Below are 19,606 nucleotides of genomic sequence, written 5' to 3'. Positions count from 1 at the left end.
AAGGAAGTAAACCAAAGAGAGTGATAATAAAAGCCTATCAGATAAAGTCTTGCTTTTACTTAGCAGAAATAAGAGGAGCTACGTGTTGTCTGGAAGAGGTAAAACCATTTTATTTGTTAGCTCTGTTAGAGCTAACATGTTACATAAATGAGAACATAAGTCACTGTTTACTTTTCCCTATATGACTGCCTTACTGGCCTCTCTCATCGCTTTGCTTATGTTAGGTCCCCCTCATGGTCAACAATTCTTCCACTTCTCCAAAGATCACAAGGGTATCTGATGTATTTTATTTATCTGCCTTAGCATTAAGTGACATTGTAGTTATGTCTTGAAATGGGTATGCATGCCATACAGAATTTAACGTTTGAATGACTACTGAATCTGCATTGTCACAGCTACAGAAACCTCCAGAGCACCAGCTGACATCTACTAGTGACTGAGTTGTACTTTCCTGTGTTTTCCCTTGCTTATTTTGCATCCATAAAGAACAGGATTTTCATTTGTGGAAACTTCAAAAGAGGAGGAATTTATGTTTATTTATAGGGTAGTATGAGGTGTATGATAATGCACAGCATTATCTTGAGAAGAAATGCCTTCAACAATTCCTTCACTTAATACGGAGATGTAGTAAACATGCACACATTTGAAACTGTATTTACTTGTTTCTGTTTATTGCTTTTTGACAAGAAACATTAAGTGAACGATACATACACTAATATTAAACTTAACATCAGTTACGACTCAGTACTTCCATGACAGTAAAAACAATCAAGCCCAATCCAAAAACAATCAAGAAAGACCCCAATCCTTACCTCACAATTCAGCTGAACAATAGGTAACAATTAGGTATAATTCTGAAAGATGCAATCATTTGACATGTTAAGTGGTTTATCTATCTGTTTAGAATGAAATATTTGCAGTCTACTCAGAAAACTTTAAAATGTTCCACAAGACAATAGGTCCATTTATCATGCTGTAATAGCATCTTCATAATGTGGACAGATTTGAACGGTGCTTGCAGTGTGGAAAAATGCAGTTCTTTTCCACCTATAGCCACCACACATGCTATACACAAGACCTTGCCTAGACAACAGCAGAAAGCAAAAATTCCTTTCCTAAGTACATCTAATAACCTAAGACAACATTTTCAAACATGACTGGCTGAAGTCCACCACTAAGATAAAACTAACCTTACTTTCAGTACTGCCACTATTCTTGTAGCAGAGTTACGGTTAGAAGTGTTAATCTCATTTAAATGCGGACATTCTGGTCTCTGCCTTCAAGTCTGTGCAGCTGTTAAGTGTATGCTGCTCAGTGACCACTGTCCTCTTACCAAAAAAGATTTGCTTTTCATCGCGAATGCATTACCAACAACAGTATAGCAGTAGACGGAAGGATATGTGCAGTCCTTGCTCTGAAGCAGATATGGAATCCAGAAGAATAATTTGTCTGTGAAAGGACATGACTAATTAGTACAAATAAAATAATATATTGGTCCATCTGGCTTACCTAGAGGATGCTGAATTTTCCATTTTCCAATTTCCTCTCTTTTTTTTCCATTTTAGTAGTACAGAAATAAATATCACACTTTGAGTTGCCAAGTGCAATTCTTTAAAAACCCAACAAACAAAACCAGAAAGTGACATAAGCAATTCTCTTAATTTCATAAATAAGCGTAAAGAAGAAAAAAAAAGAAAAGTAAGTACTTTTATGTTCCCTTTCAGGAAAAAATTTAGGTACCGATTTAGATCTCAAACATGGCTCATATGAAATGTTTTTAGATAAAAAGCATACGGAAGCCAGTCATTATCAATACCAGGTGACAGTCTGGCAACTAAATTTTCTAGCTACATATCCACATAAATTAAATAGTTTGTTATTGTTTCTGACCCAAGGAAGTGAAGTACAGTATTGTTCTAGGAAACCTAAGTTACACAAGTGCCGTGCACTTCACAGTGCAATTTTTGAAAAAAGTATTTTTTGAAGTTACTGCAAAAAAACTGAACCAATATAAATAATTTCGTCAATGTTAAAAGGCCTTTGAATGGAAGTTCTTAGATACTGTGTTAATTAAAATCCATCTCAGATTCACTGAAACTGTGTGAGCGTAACACTTAACGACTTGATAGTGAGCAATAAGAACTAAAGAACACTTACTCATTTACCCATGGCTGATACTTAACAAGACCATGAAAAAAGAAATCTAATGCAGTTGCTTCAGTAGCGACAGCTATTAAAAATGCTACGAAGAGTAACTATGTCTTAGTGACACTAGACTTTTTGTCCATTTCGATGGAATCTGGAGCAATAAAACTGACACCAACTCCAAGGCTTGAGCGTCTCAAAGATAATTCAGAGGGAGGAATATGACGTAGCTCTCGGCGAGATAGTTTTACTGGAGTTACTCCTCGAAACTGTGTTACAGTGTCTCTTCTCTGGATGACAGAAGGTAGCTGAGGAGGAGACTTTGAAGGCTGAGCTTCATCTGTGCCTGTTTTGTCATCACTAGTGCTCGACAAACATTCTTTGTTGCACCCAAATTCTGAAACATCTTCTCCAAGCTTGTATGAATTCTGCTGTGTTCTTAAAATACTTGTTCTGTCTGTTTCTTTTATCTTCCCTGGTCGACTACTGGTTTCAGGGTTTAGTGTCAACTTGAATTCTTCGGAAGCAACTTCTGCTTCATCTTGACTGGATGCCTTGTCACCAGCACTGTTGTCTAAAATGAAATTTATCAGGAGATAAATAGCTAAAAGTTACAACTCGTCTGAGTGCCTGCCACCAAGAAATATTAGTTAGTCAGTACAGTTTTACAGCATCAGTAACTTGTAGAGTGAACGTGGTAAAAAATTATCAGCACTTCACATTTTGTCCTTTCTGTTAAAAAGTTTGTCATCTACAAAAACATCAGAGGTATTAGCTGTTACTGTCCTCTGACCAGGTGCGGGTAATACAAGCCTCACCATTCTAACTTGTAATGTGTCCTAGCAGGCAGTCTTAAAACAACTGAACCATGACAGTCAAATATTAAATTATTCATGTATTCAAAACCAGTCAGCAGTTACACCAGGGCAGCACACAAAACACATTCTGCAAATCTGACACTAGTGTACATACAGGGCTTTTATTATTTTTAAAGTTCAGTGACAAATTATAAATTTATAAACTGTTTTTATTGCATTGTATTGCAGCATGCCTCAAAATGTATTCAAAAGAAAAATAACTGAATACAGAGTATTTCTTATAAAACTTACGAACATATGTATTTGAAAAACTGGAGATTCACAGGGATCTTCTCCCTCTTCTCCTTGCTACAATTTGTTGAGGATGGGTGTTTCCCCACACGGCCACATGTCCTGAACTACATGCTTCTTTGCATACTAGACACGGAATAGTCTTTCCCACGCTCTTTTATAATCCAACCTCTAGAATATTCATGTTCACAGTTTGACAGTGTACTTTATAGTAATGAATGTGTTGGCTCATTATCCTGCCTAGAGAGCAAGGGCTGAGCCTTAATTTAATCAGGGAGCAGCAGGTACGTGATCAGCACCTATGTGCTAGGAAGGCATGGCACTGCCTGACTGGAAAGAAGCAGAAGCATCTGTTGGGAGGAAGAACCAGTCATGCTGAGCCTTACGAAGAAATACAGGGCCGAGAAGGCTGTATGGTGCATGTGATGTAGTGGTGGTGGCATCGAGAGGTATGAGACAAGCAAAATAGTGACAGAAATTGAACCTTCTTTTCTCCTCCACTTGAATAGCTCTGTTGTAGGTTTGGATTCTGGCAAGTAAGACATGGTACAATTAAAAACTTACAGCAGCAGCTGAGTGTTCATTTGCCTTTTGGATTTTTTGGGGTTTTTTTTGTGTCAAAGCACAGAATCACCTTGGAAAGCTCTTTTTTTTCCCCTACAAGTGTATAAATCTTACTTTTAGCCTTAGTAAGTAAGTAACTAAAGTAAGTTAGTAACTGAAAGTATGGAATTCTTCACTGATAATCACCCAGTAAGTAACTTCTATGAAATCAAGTGCTGGGAACAGCCTATCTAAAAGCATAGCATATGACAAAGCTGTTAGTTACAATGTCATTCAGACCCTTTCAGATAGTAAAATTCCTTTTTATTAACCACAACAGTTTGAGGTTGTAGATGCTGAAATTATGTTAGAATCCAGAGAAAACAGAAGAAGAAGGTAAACCACTGGTATACCACTGCTACAGATACAAACCAATGTTGTCTTTCCTTTGAAACTGGGGAAGAGGTGTAATATATTCCTGGAGAACAGTTAGTTCAGTAAAAACATGATTTTAATGTTTATCTGATATACTGCTGTGTGTTCACCACCCTTCAAATGGTCTATTGACAACTGCATAAGTATTTTAAGATAATATACTTACATTTAGTGGATGCCAATAATTGATGGGATGACTCTCCAAAGAGGCCCTTCAATTTCTTCTTCAGCTCTCTGCTGGTTTTCTTATAGAAAAATAAGTCTTTTTCCAGTTGCTGGACTTTTACTTCATACCCTTTCAAGGTTTCTGCAATACCTTCACTATCTTGTTCTAGGACAAGTAAAGCTAGTTTAAGAACCAAGTATCTCTGTGCCAAAAATCAAGATGCCCAACTAGACAGAATATGTCTTGTATCTTGCTGACACTTTGCTTAAGTGTGTACATTTTAACTAGTATGACACAGGATGAAAAAGGCCATGCCAACCCCGCTTGCCAGTTTTAATAGGAGTATTTGGAAGATCAAGATCAGCAGGACCAGTATCTTTCAACTTTCCAATATCAGCAAATTCAGTATGAAAATACAACAATTTTCATACTGCTTTAAAAAAATATTCAATTTTCTGTTCGTACAGACACCATGTGTCTGTTCCTCAGCAACCTACACAGCATCAGAATTAGTGACAGCCAAAATATCTCTCTGAACCTTATTCTTTTTTTTTTTCAGTTGGAATATAGTCTTTCTCAGTAGTGACTGAAGATAATACTTGCTGTACAATTCCCCCCAGGAAGCAAATACCTTTGAAATGATGCAGTATTAACTGTAGTTTTTTCTCATGTTCTTTGTGTTGTAGGGTCAGCTGCCTGTCACACTGCAGCTTGACGTGTTCAAGTGCAGATTCTAATTCACGTATTATATTTTCCTGGTCTATGACCTTCATTTCCTGCTCTTCAATCTGCAGTTGTAATTTACGTTCAGACTCACGTAGGCCAACAATCTAAGAAAGAAATACACTTCTTTTGATTTATCAAACCATTTTTATAAAAGCTTTTACCCTTCTGCTTAATAGGTTAAAGCATGCAAAAGCAATGGTCTCTATAAGCCTTAAGCTTATACTGGAAACAGACTTGCCTGCTGCCACAAGTTTGAGCTCATTTTGATCACATGGGCTAGTGAATTTTTTTAATGCCCTGTGCAGAATTTAAACAGGAGCAACAGTGTTTTCCTGATTCTGGGAAACTTCCAGCTTGCATTCCACAGGCAACTTGTTCACAAAATCACCCAAGGTTCACCCAAGGTCACAAAGACACACCATGTCCTAATGCATTTCATTTTTATGTTTCCAGATGTCAGTATGATTCTTCAGTATTTGGCTATACACACTGCAGGCAGGGTATGCAGAAGGAGTTCATACTGGATTTAGAAAAAAAGTAGGAATACTAGCCTGAGCTTTATGAAGCCTGCGGTTGGGAAGAATTTCAGTACGACACCACTATTTAAATATGTTGCCGCTCCAAAAGTTAGCAACACAGAGCACTTGAAAGGAGTAAGGAAATTTCCAGATTTGCAGCACCTTTTAAGTTAATGACCCCAAACCAGGATATACAAAGTTAACACACAAGTATCCTATTTAGGTTAATGTAAAAATTAAAAATATCTGAATTAATAGCAGATGAATGTAACCTGAAGAGATTTTCACCAAAAGCTTGTTAAACTTCTTTTTATTTCTTGACATCATTTCATTTCATCATCTAGAATAGTAACAGAAAATAGGATAAAATATTACTTATTAGCCAAAACAAACCTTGTTGAAATATTTGAAGAGGATAGATCTGAGCTCCGCAGCAGACAGGGAAACTAGTTTTCCTATTACATTATTCTCGCTCTGTGAAAGAATTTGGGAAGATGACCTAAGCACGTGCTGGCGATTCTGAATACTTTCATTCTTGTAATCAATAGCAGCCTCCAGGGCTTCAATTCCTTCTTCCAGCTGAAAAAGGACATGTTCTTCCTACAGAGAAACACATGAGTGAGATCTTTTAAAGAAAAAGTGTAGAATTAATCTTTCTATACAAAAGACATTCTTTAACTTCATTCTCAAGAGTGAAACTAAAATTAAGGGCAAGACAAACTAGTAGTAGTACAGAGAATGGAATGGGAAAAATAAGAGGTAGAGTACAGATCTAGAACATTTGTCTTTTTCTGCGGTAGTACCCCTTCCATGATACAGAGGTTGATCAAATGGTTCATCACAAAACTGGAACTCGTGTGTCCCTTTTTGTCCTTCCCTCATCCTCCCCACAGTTTGACTTCTACTATTATTTTTTTGGTTGTGCTAGTTTTCTGTTGGATTAATGAATGAATGGGGTCAGTAATAAGGAGTTTGGTGACCATAACTTGTGTAGGGAAGTGGCAGAAATGCATGGCCTGAAGCACTGCAGAAGATTTTGAGGAGTGAGGCAAGTAGGGTTCCTTCTGGCAGATTATCACCTCAGCCACATGCCCATACTGCTTCTCAAGACCTAAAAATAATCTGTGCATTTTATATCAATTTATTATATCTTCAATGTAATTATACTGATCAACTCAAGTGTGGACCATCCAGGTAATATGACTTATTTTCACTGTAAAAATATGGAGGCCTTCACGTGAAGTTTGCTTTTTCACAAAATCCTATGAAAAAAATCAAGGGGCATCACTATGTGAGCTCATTGCCTTGTTCTATGTCCTGACATTAAAATATCTGCCTGTGATAAACTGATGAACTTCTAGTTCTCTTACTTTTGGTTATGTGATCCTTACGCCAGTGGAGTTTGTCAAGGCACTAGCTGAATTAAGTCCCTCTGAACATAAACTTTGTTCACTGGTATGTAAGTAGTGCTATCATAGCAGTATTTTAACATTGCTATTTACAAAAGTACCCAACCACAGTTCCTTGGTTCTAGCTTATCTAATATTTGGACTCATTTTAGGTTCTGATTGGAATGCTTTATTATACAACACTACCTAAAACCCATATTTATCTCAGAGGTGCTTACTTACTTCAGCTGACAACACTTTACCATCTTTCAGTTTCTCATCCACACTATTTCTTCTTCTGAGCAGCTGATCCCTTTCCATCTGGAGAACCTGAATTTTTTCCAAAATGTCTGTCTTATCTTCAGTGGTGCTGCCCTGAAGCTGCATACCTTTATCACACAGTTCCTGATCCAGCATACTTAAGCGAGTAGACAATTTCATACTATCTTTGTTTAAAGCCTAAAAAACACACAGCAACCATAGATATAAAACTGAGATACTTCTTCCAGTAAGAAAAATGTAGGCGAGACCATCACATTCTGCAGTGAAAGACTTGCCTGCTTCTTGCAATGAGACCCCATTTATTTTGAGTAGACAGCTACTATAAAATTTACTATTTACTCCAAAGATGAAAGAAAACAAAACCACTCAACTGCAGTTTTCTACATACTAAAAATTAACGGGACTGGTCATTATAAGTGACAATGATACTTCAATTGCTATTCACTTTTGCTAGTGAAAAATAAATAATGCAAAATGTTTCTCTCTCGTGTTCTCTAGTTTGCAAAAGGACTGAATCATTTTTAGATAACATATTATTTAATGCTCTGCAGTAACAGAACTCCACAGTTCAGACTTTTTTGTTTTGTTTTGCTGTTGGAATTTTGGGGAGAAAAAGTGAATAAAAATTATGATTCTGTGTTATTCACATTTTAAACATTGATTTGCTCAAGCCACACAATAACTTCACGGCAGTAGTAGAGACACAGGTCACATGGCTTGAGCCTCTTCTGCTACCTATCTGCCTTCCTCCCTCCCAGTCTTTCAGTCAGCACTATAACTGTGGTGAGTTTCATGTTTTTTCTTATATCACCTGGCTAGATCTCAGTTTCTTGATTTCCAGGTGGCTTTTCTCTTGCAATAGTGCTTCTTTTTTGGCTACAATGGCTTCTCTTTTCTTTAAATCTTCTTCTAGTTCTGCTAACTGTTGGTGCTGTTGGAGAATTCTTTCCATTTCTTCATCGAGCCATTTCTTTTGCTCTTCTAATTTCTAAAGTTCAAATAGAAATCCAGAGAGCATTAACCAGGACTTTTTGGGTCAGAATATTATGATTATCTTTTTCCTTTTTTAGAATAACTGATAAAACCATAGAAGAAATTGACATTTCTAATGTTTACATTAATTCTGCAACAGAATCTTGACTCGGAATAATAAGGAAATTGGACTGACTTAAAAAGAAGCTCAGCAATGTTACATTGCTACATCTTATATAAACAAATTTGTATCAGATGCCTTTAATGAAATGTATTCTTTTTCTAAGAACAGTTATACAAATAGATGTCTTCTATATAATCACAGCAACTAGGTTTGGAAGGTACCACAAGAATTCAGCTAGCCTGTCCTCATTGCATTATAGTTGCCCAAGACCAGCTATTTGTGGAAAAACATTAAGTGACAAGAAATTATGATGTTGACAGAAAGAAAGATAGTAAATAAGAGCTTTGATCCTGCTAGCACAGTCCATTATAAATTTATTCTGAAGCCACAGTTTGTCAGTGGATATAATCCTGGTAAGGCTAAAAAGTTGCCTTTATTTAACTTTTAAAATTTCTTTTCACCTTTAAAGACTTCGGGTAACTCATGAAACTCTCATGTTCCAATGTCCACATCTGAAATAATGTAGGTGGCATTGCTGCATAGGACACCTACTTTTCTAACGCTGTTAGGAACAAACAAAACCATAGACCTCTGTCATTTATATCAGAGGGGAAAACAAAAACCCAAACAAACCATGGAATGTTTATAACAGAGCTCGTCAGGATCACCCTCAAACCTACCAGACAACCAAACCTGTTGAATTCTCAGGTCTCTGAATCAGCATTTTTGACGAATCATAGGAAGAAAAGACATTAAAGCCTCTCCTTTCCTTCATTCAAAAGGAGTATAAGAGCTGCTAGACTATACTCCCAACTTTTCCTACAGCAAAAAAGATGACAAAACTCTGATGGAATACTCTTCTTCCAAACACTTTACAAAGATGACTACAGATGAAGAAAGTTTTTTTTTCAGGGCCCACACAGATTCAGAATAGATTAGCTACCTGTAGCTTCTGTGAAGTTCCCACTGAGTTATTTTTCTTCTTTTTAAATGCAGCAATCTCTTTATCCTTAAGTTTAAGGATCTTCTGTTGTTGCTCCATCTTCAATTGAAGTTCCTATAAACAAACAAAAAACCCCATTCTTCCTGGCTCAGTCAGTCTGTTTTTAAAATGCATTTAATGTCAGAGTCCACACAAGTACATAATCTGAAATACTGACCCTAAATTTACATGTACAATTGCAATTAGAGGCTAGAGATCACGTAATAAAACAAAACAAAAAAAAGTTTAAGAGAAAGGCAAACTGGAAATTTCTGTGAAAATGTTGATAGACAATTTCTTCAGTGCATTTGTCAAGAAAGTCATTACTTAAAACTATGGAAAGCCTGGCAGTATAGTTTATTGTCTTTGGGGAAGCAGAGGCAAAATTGGCTTATCTCATTCTTTGTCATAAAGAAATAGGAGGAATCCTACTTTAATTTTTTGCTGGTCTCGCTGAATCTCTGCTTCTAGTTGCTTCTTTTTTTCGCTCTCCTCACACAGTCTCTTCTGTAGCTGGGTCTGCTGATGCTTCATCTGAGCCACGTTCTGCTCAAGTTCTGTTGCTTGTCTTTCACTTTGGTTAGATAATGAAGCCAGATTCTGAGTGTCTTGCTGCTTCTTCTGTAAGGCCTGAATGTTCATGGCAAATGTCAGCTTAATAGCAGGAAAACTTAAAACTAAAACATGACTCAGCTTCATTTTTTATATCACTGAATTCTTAGAGTTAGCAAGACTTACTAACTTCTGCCCAAACAATCACTTGTTATTTCTGTGGTATCTATCTGGTAAAGTCGGCATAGTCAGAATTAATCTCAAGCAACATGAAAAGGTAAATATACAGTTCATGCCTGGCAATACAATGGAAGTAGTGAAATGTAACAGAAATCATAGCTCTGGAAAATGTGCAGAGACATAGTGGTGCCAGAATGTTGGTCCTGAGCTCAAGTCAATACACCAGCTACCTCCTTCTGTACAGTGCTTGTCTGACCCACCGTTCTAGGACCAAGAGGCACAGTGCACCTAAGCTGGCCCTACACAGAATTTAAACTTAGGTATAGCAGAACGTAAAAGTAAAAGGTCAGCGGCAAACAAATATGACTGTATTGGGCCTGGTCTTGCAAACCACTACAGTGATTTGCTTAGAGCTGGAATTTATGTAGTGTTTTCATAAACCATCGATTTTATTTAAGGCAGGTAATAAACTTGTAATAGTCTCCTTGTGCAGGTTCTTTTATGGTACTACATACAATGGTGTATGAGCACCTCCTATCACCCACTTTTTTGTTGGTTTCTTATCTACCAAGAAAATACTGTATGTATCTAACCACATATATGTTAAATAGCATTCTGAGTACAATAGTATTAAGTTTCCATTAGCTACTTCAATCCAACCAGCTTCCAATGTGTAAAACTGGTAAGAGTTTTACAAGCAGAGTGTTAAGGTTCAAAGGTGATAGTGAGACAGAGATTTGCAAATCTTAATGGTCAGATCAGAAATACCTGCACTTTCAACTTAGCTGCATCCATCTTCTTCCGGAACTCCTTTTGTAACTTGGCTTTCTCAGGAATGTCTCTCAGCTCCTTACTCTCCAGCTCTTGAAGCCGCTTTTGTGTTTCAGCCAGTTCCATTTTAGCCTGCTCAGATTCTTGCTCCAGTTTAGTTATCTTCAAAGAATATTGCCTGCTTACAGACTGAGCATCCTTACCTTAAAGACACCATATCCAAATAGTTTAAAAACAGAAGGATAATCAGCTGAAATGTAATACTTAATTCTGTAGTTGAATCATTGCTTACTTCATTCTGGCTAAACCAATAATTTCTGAGACATTTTCCAACACTAAAGAACCATACAGTTCCTTTCTAATACTGAAACAGAGATAAAGGAAGAAGTTTCAAATCTGAATTCTTCATGAGTCACCTGATGTCACCAAATAAAGTGCCATCCAAGTGCCAAATAAAGTGAAATTCGTCTGCATACTGCAGTTTTTGCCAAAACGGCTCTCCTGTATTTCATAAATGTTGCTTTTTCCAGAAGAATACGCCATTTATTTATTACTCAACTTTCCGCAAAATAATCAGTAAACAACTTTGGATTGTGTTTCTATTCTCTGACTTGCCCTGTCTGGGTGATATTTCCCAAAGTAATATTTTTGGGGGCACAGAATCTTTCTTAGTGCCAAAAGACAGCCTCAAGAGAAGATAACCACAGGAGAAGACTGATTGAAGGGGCTGAGCAAAGAGATCCTTACTGTCATCATAAGGCTAGTTTCTAGCAGGCATATATATATATATATATACACCAGGACATATATGTAAGGGATGTAGGCTAACAGGGACACTGACCTTTTCCCTCATCCACTTCTGACTCCTGCTTCTCTACTGCAGTGCTGGGAATGCTTACATTCCCAGCACAGTGATGTATCTTCTCTCCTATCCCAGACACCATGTGACAAATACATGTCCACGAAGAGATCAGTAGCACTAAGCATACATGAAAAATTACACTATTGGTGGATAAAAGCAATAATCAGCAAAGCACAAAAAATATTTCACAAATACATCTGTGTATCATAGCAGAGTAGGCTGTAATCAAAATTTACACCCTTCCATGCAATCATAGTAAGTAATTAATGAAAGTTCTGAATCTTTAAGTCAATAAAAGTATTCTTGCATAAGATAATTACAAAAAAACTAAGACAAGAAGGACTTCAGAAGTTTTGTTCCTTTTCTTTTGTTTCTGAACTTCTTCATTCTAATTTTCCCTACAGTAGCCAGTTACCTGTTCTTACTAATTCCTTAATAAGTTCCTCTTTCATTTTGATATTAAGTGCAAGTTCTCTTATTTTTTGCTCGGCCTCAGTGAGTCTCAACTCTGAATTCTTTAACTTCTGCATGTTAAAAACATGACTTTTCTGGAGGCTGTCAATCTCTTCACCTTGAAAGAAAACAAAGCAATATGGAGATAAAATACACTCTGTATCCAAAAGATAGTGCTCTGGAACATTGCATACATGGAGCTCTTCCATATGAAGTAAAAGAATCAAAAGGAGAGAACAGAGCAAAGAGTCTTTTCCCTGCCATGTGCCTAAACAGGAAAAGAAAGGATAGCATGCACTAGCATTTCAAGACCCTAAGTGGGAGGAAAAATATTCCGGAAACCATTTCAGTGCATCTCTGATAAGATAATGGCATCTGTTTTCTTTCATTGAAGCAGTACTAAAGATTTACATCTAAACAGCTTTTTGGTGTGTGAAGTGCTTTCTGGCTAGTAAGTATTACTTAAATACTAAGGTCACCGATATCAGTTTCAGAAAGAGGAAGAAGAAGAGAATCTCAAAAGCCTATGTTGAACTATAACCAAAAAAACATTTGTATCAAATACACATATTTTGCTGGGAAAAATAATTACATGTGCTAAAGACATACTTGCATATTCTGATACGGTAATAAGATTTGCTCTCGTGACTTCCATTTTACCTGTGGTTGTGTCAGTCTGTAGCACAGATCTGTTGGATAAATGGGACTTGTCTACTTGACACTTCATGTCACTTAGATCAGGAAGAAAGCACAGAGAAGCCTGTTTCCGTGTCCATGTTCGGTTTATGGAATGCCTAAGGAAGAATTAAAAACATGCTACATTGCAAACAAACAGGGATTTTTTTATTTACGTTTCATGCAAAGTACATGATCTTAACAGAGAAGAATCCCAAACTCACATAAGCATTTGTACCTTCTCTCCCATCTACTTCCCACCCCCCACTCCCCCTGATCTTCATGGTAGATTCTGACCCCAAAACAAGGATTATGCAATCTTTATTGAATGAAAAAACTATGTTTATTAAAATTATTTTGTAATATGCCCAGCCGGTCCCATAAGTTTACCATAAGTAACATCACAAATGATCTCATATTATGGCAGGATTAGGTAGTAATACCACCGTTGCTATACATTTGTCTGTAACAAAAATTAAAGAATAACAAAAAAATTACTTAGATGAGCTTTTCCTTTTGTTGCCTGTATTTTCTTCCTCTTCATCGCTCTGATCAGAGAGGTGGCAGTGAAGGACTTTATCCTGATCTTCTATGTTGCTCAGTATCATCTGGCTGCGAGCACGAAATTCTGCCATTACCCGGGCCAGGGAGAAGGCAGGGGGACTGGTATACACCTGTCAAAAAGCACACAAAAAAAGTGATGGGTAAAAACACTTGCAATAATTTAGCAATTCTTTACTGATATTTAAAACATAATTCACTTTAAATGTCTGTCATCACCTGAACTTGTAAGCAAAATTACAGAGGTCTTCTGTAACAACTCTGAATACCTTTGTAACAGAAGGTTTTGCAAGAGCTTAGAGCACTTGTTCCAAATGTGAAAGGCGGCACTGTTAGCAACTCATTATCCAACATATTCCATATATCGGTAAGAATAATAATTCATTTTTGATAATGCTTCATATTTGAACCCTCAAAAACCCCAGGAAAACACCAGAAAAGACTACAGCTTTAGCACTTGTAAGTGATTATTTTAAGCCTGAACATTTTGAACAATTGTGGTATACCATATGTTGCAAGACATTAAAAAGTATTTTCTCAGAGTCTTCAGCAGGAAGCTAAACAGTATCTGAGAAAGCCACCATAATTTGTCATGTCAAGTCTAATTATTGAACTATAACCATTACAAAGTAAAGGAAAAAAATGTAACATTTGGGTAGACCTTACCTTTCGGGTCTCTGTCCCTGAAGGTGGGTGAAGGGAGTGTAACAGACTCTTTGTGAGTGGGACACTGTATGGCCTCCTTGCAGATGCCACAACAGCTGGGCCATCTCCACAAGCACTTGAGAAGTCCAAAGTTTTCACATCTGTAAAATTCTCTATTTTTTCTTTTAGCTGATCGATAAGCATTTGCTGTTCCACCATTTTCTCATTCTCATGGGGAAAAAAAAAAACAAAGCAAAACTGTTGCTGCTCATGAGCTCTATATCATAGTCACCATTTCTAAATTCCTTACAAAGGTTATGAATCTTGTAAATCACTCACTGACCCTAAATTCTTCTGCAGTACACAGGCAAATTCTGCAACAAACTGAAAATTCTATGACATATCATTAATCTAACACACACCCCCCAGCTTCAAGAAATATTAGACACATTTTCGTCCAGAAAGACCTATCCCAGGTAAGTTCCATTAGCTTATCTAGGCATCTAGTGAGAAGCAGATGACATACTTATCAGCCTGTGCTTACTTTATATGTGTGTTTATGGAGAAATAAAATGGGATTTCAACAAAAATGTTCAAATGAAACATGTGGTCTGAGTCTAATTTATTAAACATGTGTACAGGCTTCCTCTTCCTCTTTGAGCAGTTCCACTTTAAAGATTATTTGTATTAATAAACATAACCATGTACATGATCCCAGGATCCCTTGTACGGGCTACTTCTTTTTCTTCTGCCCAGCCTCAACTTTGCTGGTAATGCTAGTCTGGAGAACTGACTTATCTGCTTCTCCTACAGCAGTCTCTGTACATTGTTCAGAACTACTTATCTTACCTAAACTGATTCATCCATAAGGCCCAGATTATATCCATTTTCAAGTCCCTCTATTCCTTTCAATTCTTTTCAAAGTACCTTTAAAATCTGGCCTACTAACAACAGGAAAGTTGAAGAATAGCTAGTGATAGTCAACCGAAAGTATTCAATGAAAGATAGTTTGCATTCTCCTATTTTGAATAATACATACTTATTCATTCTTTATATCTTGTTTTCTTAGACTGCAAGTTCATTGAAAACACACATAGACAATGCCTTGCAAATTGACATTTTGTTGGAATACAATACATGATATTCCTGTGTCATAGGAAATGGAATATATATACGAATACCATATTTGTTATGATTTTGGACCAACTGGTCCACCTTGAAGATATTATTTAACTCTTTTAAGAGTCTTTGTCCCTGCTACCCTTGTACATACACCCCACGGTGCAACACCTGTTACATAAATACATGTGTATGAACATTTAATATCTACCTAGTACATGCTACTTTTAAAGTTCTTATTCTATCATGTATCACTAAATTACATATTCCTGTGAATACAACTTAAAAGATTTAACAGAAGCATTTGCTTTTCATTATTCTACCTATTTTATATGTTTTTAAATCAAAGTGGCAGTTTAGTGGATTAAGTACCAAAATGGTGCCTGAGAGCTCTCAAGCTTCTCTCCTGCCTCTGATACTGAAACAATCATGATCTTTTACCTACACTGTGACTGCTTCTGTTCATTACCTCTACCTTGTGTCCTCCAGAATTTATATAAGCATTATTTCAGTGTAATAAGTTGACACTATGCTGTACAAGTTAAAAAAAAATGAATCCAGCCAGAGGTGACAGAAAAGAAAGTGACAGAGGGAAGAAAAAGATGATGACTAGTATACTTACCTTTCATTCATTGACTCTCGCCAAGCCATCAGCAAAGAAGAGGAAAAAGGAGAAAAAGTAGAATAAGGAGAAGAATACTAGCTAGCCATGCTTATGCTTTTCTCTTTTAAAAAGCCAGATAATAATTTATCTATGTGACAGGCAACACGAGGAGAATATTAACTATTCTATTTATGGTCTCCTGGATCTTGAAATGTTATACACTTACTACCCATCATAATTTCATTAGCAAGCACAGATCTAGAGAAGGAAGGAGGCAGGCAGTGTTTCCACTATGTCACTCAGTTTTCTCTAATAGCAAACGCTCAGAAAATTAGGATGAAATTCTGTCTTATAAAGTCAAAAGGGAATAATACTCTAATCCTTAATAAAGCTATAACAAAATGCATTGCTATACAACTGTTCAATTAAAGCATGCTATAGGATCTTTATAGTCTTTTTTAAATTCTAAAGAATCTTTGAAGGCCTTGCAAATCTTAATTCATTAATCGTCCTGAAACTACTTAGCAAGGATACACATCTGGGGAGAGGGGTGCATGTTATGCTTTAGGAAGCATGGAGAGGGTGAATGATTCACCTCATGTTATACAGGAAGGCTGTGGCACAGCTAGGCTGATATACAGACTTCAGGAATCACACTGTTGTGCTCCATCCACTAGATGAACTCAACTCATTAAGTGATACAGCTCTAATTCAAACAAAATGCCCAAAAGATTGACAGGTAGTTATGTCCAAAAAAATCCTGAGGGACCTGTCTTGAAATAATTAATGCATTCATACAGTGGAATGAGGGTTCAATACAGATATAGGTAATGTGTACCAGAGGAAAAATACCTGTAATCTATGTGTTTCTTGAGCCTCCTTTAAAGATTCCAGTTGTTCTTCATTTTCCTGTAGTAATGTCTTTATCTGATTCTGCAGTATCTGCAGTTCATGGTCCTTCTGGCTAAATACTTCTTCATCCATAATTAGAGCCTGCTAGATAATAAAAGAAAAGTTCAGCTGGGGAAAAAGGGACATTATTCTTCTTACAGTTGGAAAATGAAAAAACAAATAAACAAAAAAACCCCCAAATCTTATTTGTTTTTAAAAGATGTGATCAGAACTGCAAAGTTTTGGGGTATGTATGGCAAATTGTCTAAGTGATTATCTGTGGTTTCTACCAGTTATTTCTTCACTTCTGTTTCACCTATTGATTTTCTTCTGACAACTTTCTTCCAAAGGGAATAATGTACCCATAACCAAAACTACTTTATTGAAGTAGATGTCTAAATCCAGTTATTCTCTTTAGGGTGCTGTGAGATGTAGCAACAAGATCTGAGCATCAACCATAAGATTACTTCTCAAATGAGAAAATAAGGACAGCTGGCCTCATTCTGCAACTCGGGTAACAGCCTACAGATTAAAGAAACCATAAGAATGCTCCTTCAGATGTTCTTGTGGATAAATAATCCAATACTGATTGAAGGAAACTTCCAAACATTGTTACTCTCTCAGAAAGCCTGTAGAAGCCAAATACAAAGTATGGAAACAGCATGTCTTATTGTTCTAAAACTGGATACTTCTGTACAACCAGCTGTGACAGGTACACTCTGCACCCCCCATCCCCATCCCCTCCGATGAAGATCCGGGCTTTTGACATGGTGACCACCAGCTTTTCGCGCTTCATTTTCACACCTCTTGTGCTCTGCCATGCCCCCAGGCATGAACCCTTCGGCCAGGGGAGCAGGAGGAGCGGAGCCCCTCCATCACCAGGCGGGGTCCGCAGCCATTGAGGCGCCTTGGCTCAGAGAAGCTTCTGGATCATGACCAATGATGCCCACAGCTCAGATGCAACCCAGGGTATAAATGGCCAGAGACACACTCTGAGTGGTCTTCTCAGAGCAGCACGTCTGTGTTTGAAACTTCTCCCCTTGCGTTGGGATGCCACCTGAGGAAACTTCACAGGATTGAGTGCCCTCACCTCCTTTGGGTGAGTGATTTCTCCTGGATAGATCCTTGAGTGAGACCTCACCCCACCCCATCCACCCCGGGTGAGTGACTGCATCCTCTGGGTACCCACAGGAGGGAGAGACTTTCTCCACTTTGTGAGTGAGTGAGTGTGTGTCCGCACTTTGGATTGTCATTCTTGTGCGTAGTGATGTGTAGTAACAATGCCCCAACTGACACCTTGAACCCGTTATGTGTTAAATGTTACAGGACTGTTGATTGATTTCAGTTTACCCATGTTTCTTATTGGTTTCTGTTGTGTGGCTTTGGTTGTTTTGTGCAATAAAGCTGTTTGAGCTTGTCCTTAGGTAGGAGGGCTCTACAGAGGAATCTGGACAGGCTGGATCAATGGGCTGAGGCCACCTATATGAGGTTCAACAAGGCTCAGTGCCGGGTCCTGCACTTGGGTCACAACAACCCCATGTAACGCTACAGGCTTGGGGAAGAGCGGTTGGAGAGCTGCCTGGTAGAAAAGGACCTGGGGGTGGTGGTGAACAGCCACCTGAACATGAGCCAGCAGTGTGCCCAGGTGGCCAAGAAGGCCGAGAGCATCCTGGCTTGTACCAGGAATAGTGTGGCCAGCAGGACCAGGGAAGTGATCGTCCCCCTGTACTCGGCACTGGTGAGGCCGCACCTCGAGTACTGTGTTCAGTTTTGGGCCCCTCACTACAAGAAGGACGTCGAGGTGCTGGAGCGTGTCCAAAGAAGGGCAACGAAGCTGGTGAAGGGTCTAGAGCACAAGTCTTATGAGGAGCAGCTGAGGGAACTGGAATTGTTTAGTCTGGAGAAGAGGAGGCTGAGGGGAGACCTTATTGCTCTCTACAACTCCCTGAAAGGAGGTTGTAGCGAGGTGGGGGTTGGTCTCTTCTCCCTAGTAACAAGTGATAGGATAAGAGGAAATGGCCTCAAGCTGCGCCAGGGGAGGTTTAGGTTGGATATTAGGAAAAACTTCTTCACTGAAAGGGTAGTCAGGCACTGGAACAGGCTGCCCAGGGAAGTGGTTGAGTCCCCATCCCTGGAGGTATTTAAAAGACATGTAGATGTGGTGCTTAGGGACATGGTTTAGTGGTGGACTTGGCATTGCTAGGTTAACAGTTGGACTTGATGATCTTAAAGGTCTTTTCCAACCTAAACAATTCTATGATTCTATTATTTTATATCTGTAATGCTTCTGACAGATTCAAAATCCTGCTTCTGCAGCATTCAAAACAATTTCTGAGTTTACAGGACAACTGAAAGTAGTTGTGCCTTAACCCCAGTAGGCAGCTAAGCACACACAGCTGCTCGGTCACCTGCCCCTGCAACCCCAGTGGGATGGGGGGAGAGCAAAGGAAGAGTAAAAGCAAGAAAACTTGTGGGTCAAGACAGGAATCGTTCAGTAAGTGAACGTGAAGTGGAAGAAGAGAGAAAGAAAACAAGACAAGTAATGCAAAGGCAATTAATGCAAAACCAGTCACTCACCACCTCCCACAGGTGGACTAATGCCCAACCAGCTCCTGAGCAAAAGACAACTAACGTACATAAGCCCTCCTCCTCTCCTTTTTTATTGCTGATCATATCATATGGCGTGAAATATCTCTGGTTGGTTTGGCTCATCTGCCTGGCTGTGCCTTCCCCACACCGGGGTGCATCCCCCAATCTATTCACTGGGGTGGCAGAGGGAGAAACAGAGACAGCCTCAACACTGTGCAAACACAGTTCAGCAAGACCTAAAATATTGGTGTGTTACCAGCATTGTATTGGTCACAAATCTAAAACACAGCACCGTAGGAGCTGCCATGAAGAAA

The 19,606-nt window shown here is 38.2% G+C and overlaps 1 protein-coding gene across 3 annotated transcripts in view; it reads right to left on the bottom strand.

Moving 5' to 3' along the window:
* Positions 1-650: 650 nt before the first annotated feature.
* Positions 651-19,606, bottom strand: part of KIF27 (kinesin family member 27) — a 31,725-nt gene continuing 12,769 nt past the window's right edge. Inside the window, exons 4-19 of one of the 3 annotated variants that reach the window (XM_087742335.1) lie at positions 16,665-16,808; positions 14,111-14,317; positions 13,382-13,557; positions 12,869-13,002; positions 12,171-12,326; positions 11,735-11,872; positions 10,891-11,096; positions 9,823-10,020; positions 9,352-9,465; positions 8,124-8,300; positions 7,274-7,489; positions 6,036-6,242; positions 5,030-5,228; positions 4,399-4,563; positions 2,158-2,719; positions 651-1,449 (exon numbers count right to left, since the gene is read on the bottom strand). In XM_087742335.1, coding sequence (XP_087598461.1) covers positions 2,256-2,719; positions 4,399-4,563; positions 5,030-5,228; positions 6,036-6,242; positions 7,274-7,489; positions 8,124-8,300; positions 9,352-9,465; positions 9,823-10,020; positions 10,891-11,096; positions 11,735-11,872; positions 12,171-12,326; positions 12,869-13,002; positions 13,382-13,557; positions 14,111-14,317; positions 16,665-16,808 — 2,901 coding nt within the window. In that variant the 3' untranslated portion in view covers positions 651-1,449; positions 2,158-2,255. The remainder of the gene's footprint in view (positions 1,450-2,157; positions 2,720-4,398; positions 4,564-5,029; positions 5,229-6,035; positions 6,243-7,273; positions 7,490-8,123; positions 8,301-9,351; positions 9,466-9,822; positions 10,021-10,890; positions 11,097-11,734; positions 11,873-12,170; positions 12,327-12,868; positions 13,003-13,381; positions 13,558-14,110; positions 14,318-16,664; positions 16,809-19,606) is intronic. The other 2 variants (XM_009464038.2, XM_087742334.1) reach the window with 2 other exon arrangements.

Source organism: Nipponia nippon, unplaced genomic scaffold (genome assembly GCF_047370975.1).
Source record: "Nipponia nippon isolate SJK-2023a ecotype South Korea unplaced genomic scaffold, ASM4737097v1 scaffold_8, whole genome shotgun sequence".
Lineage (NCBI taxonomy): Eukaryota > Metazoa > Chordata > Aves > Pelecaniformes > Threskiornithidae > Nipponia > Nipponia nippon.
The sequence above is the reverse complement of the archived record's forward strand: the minus strand, read 5'-3'. Positions and strand labels throughout refer to the sequence as shown.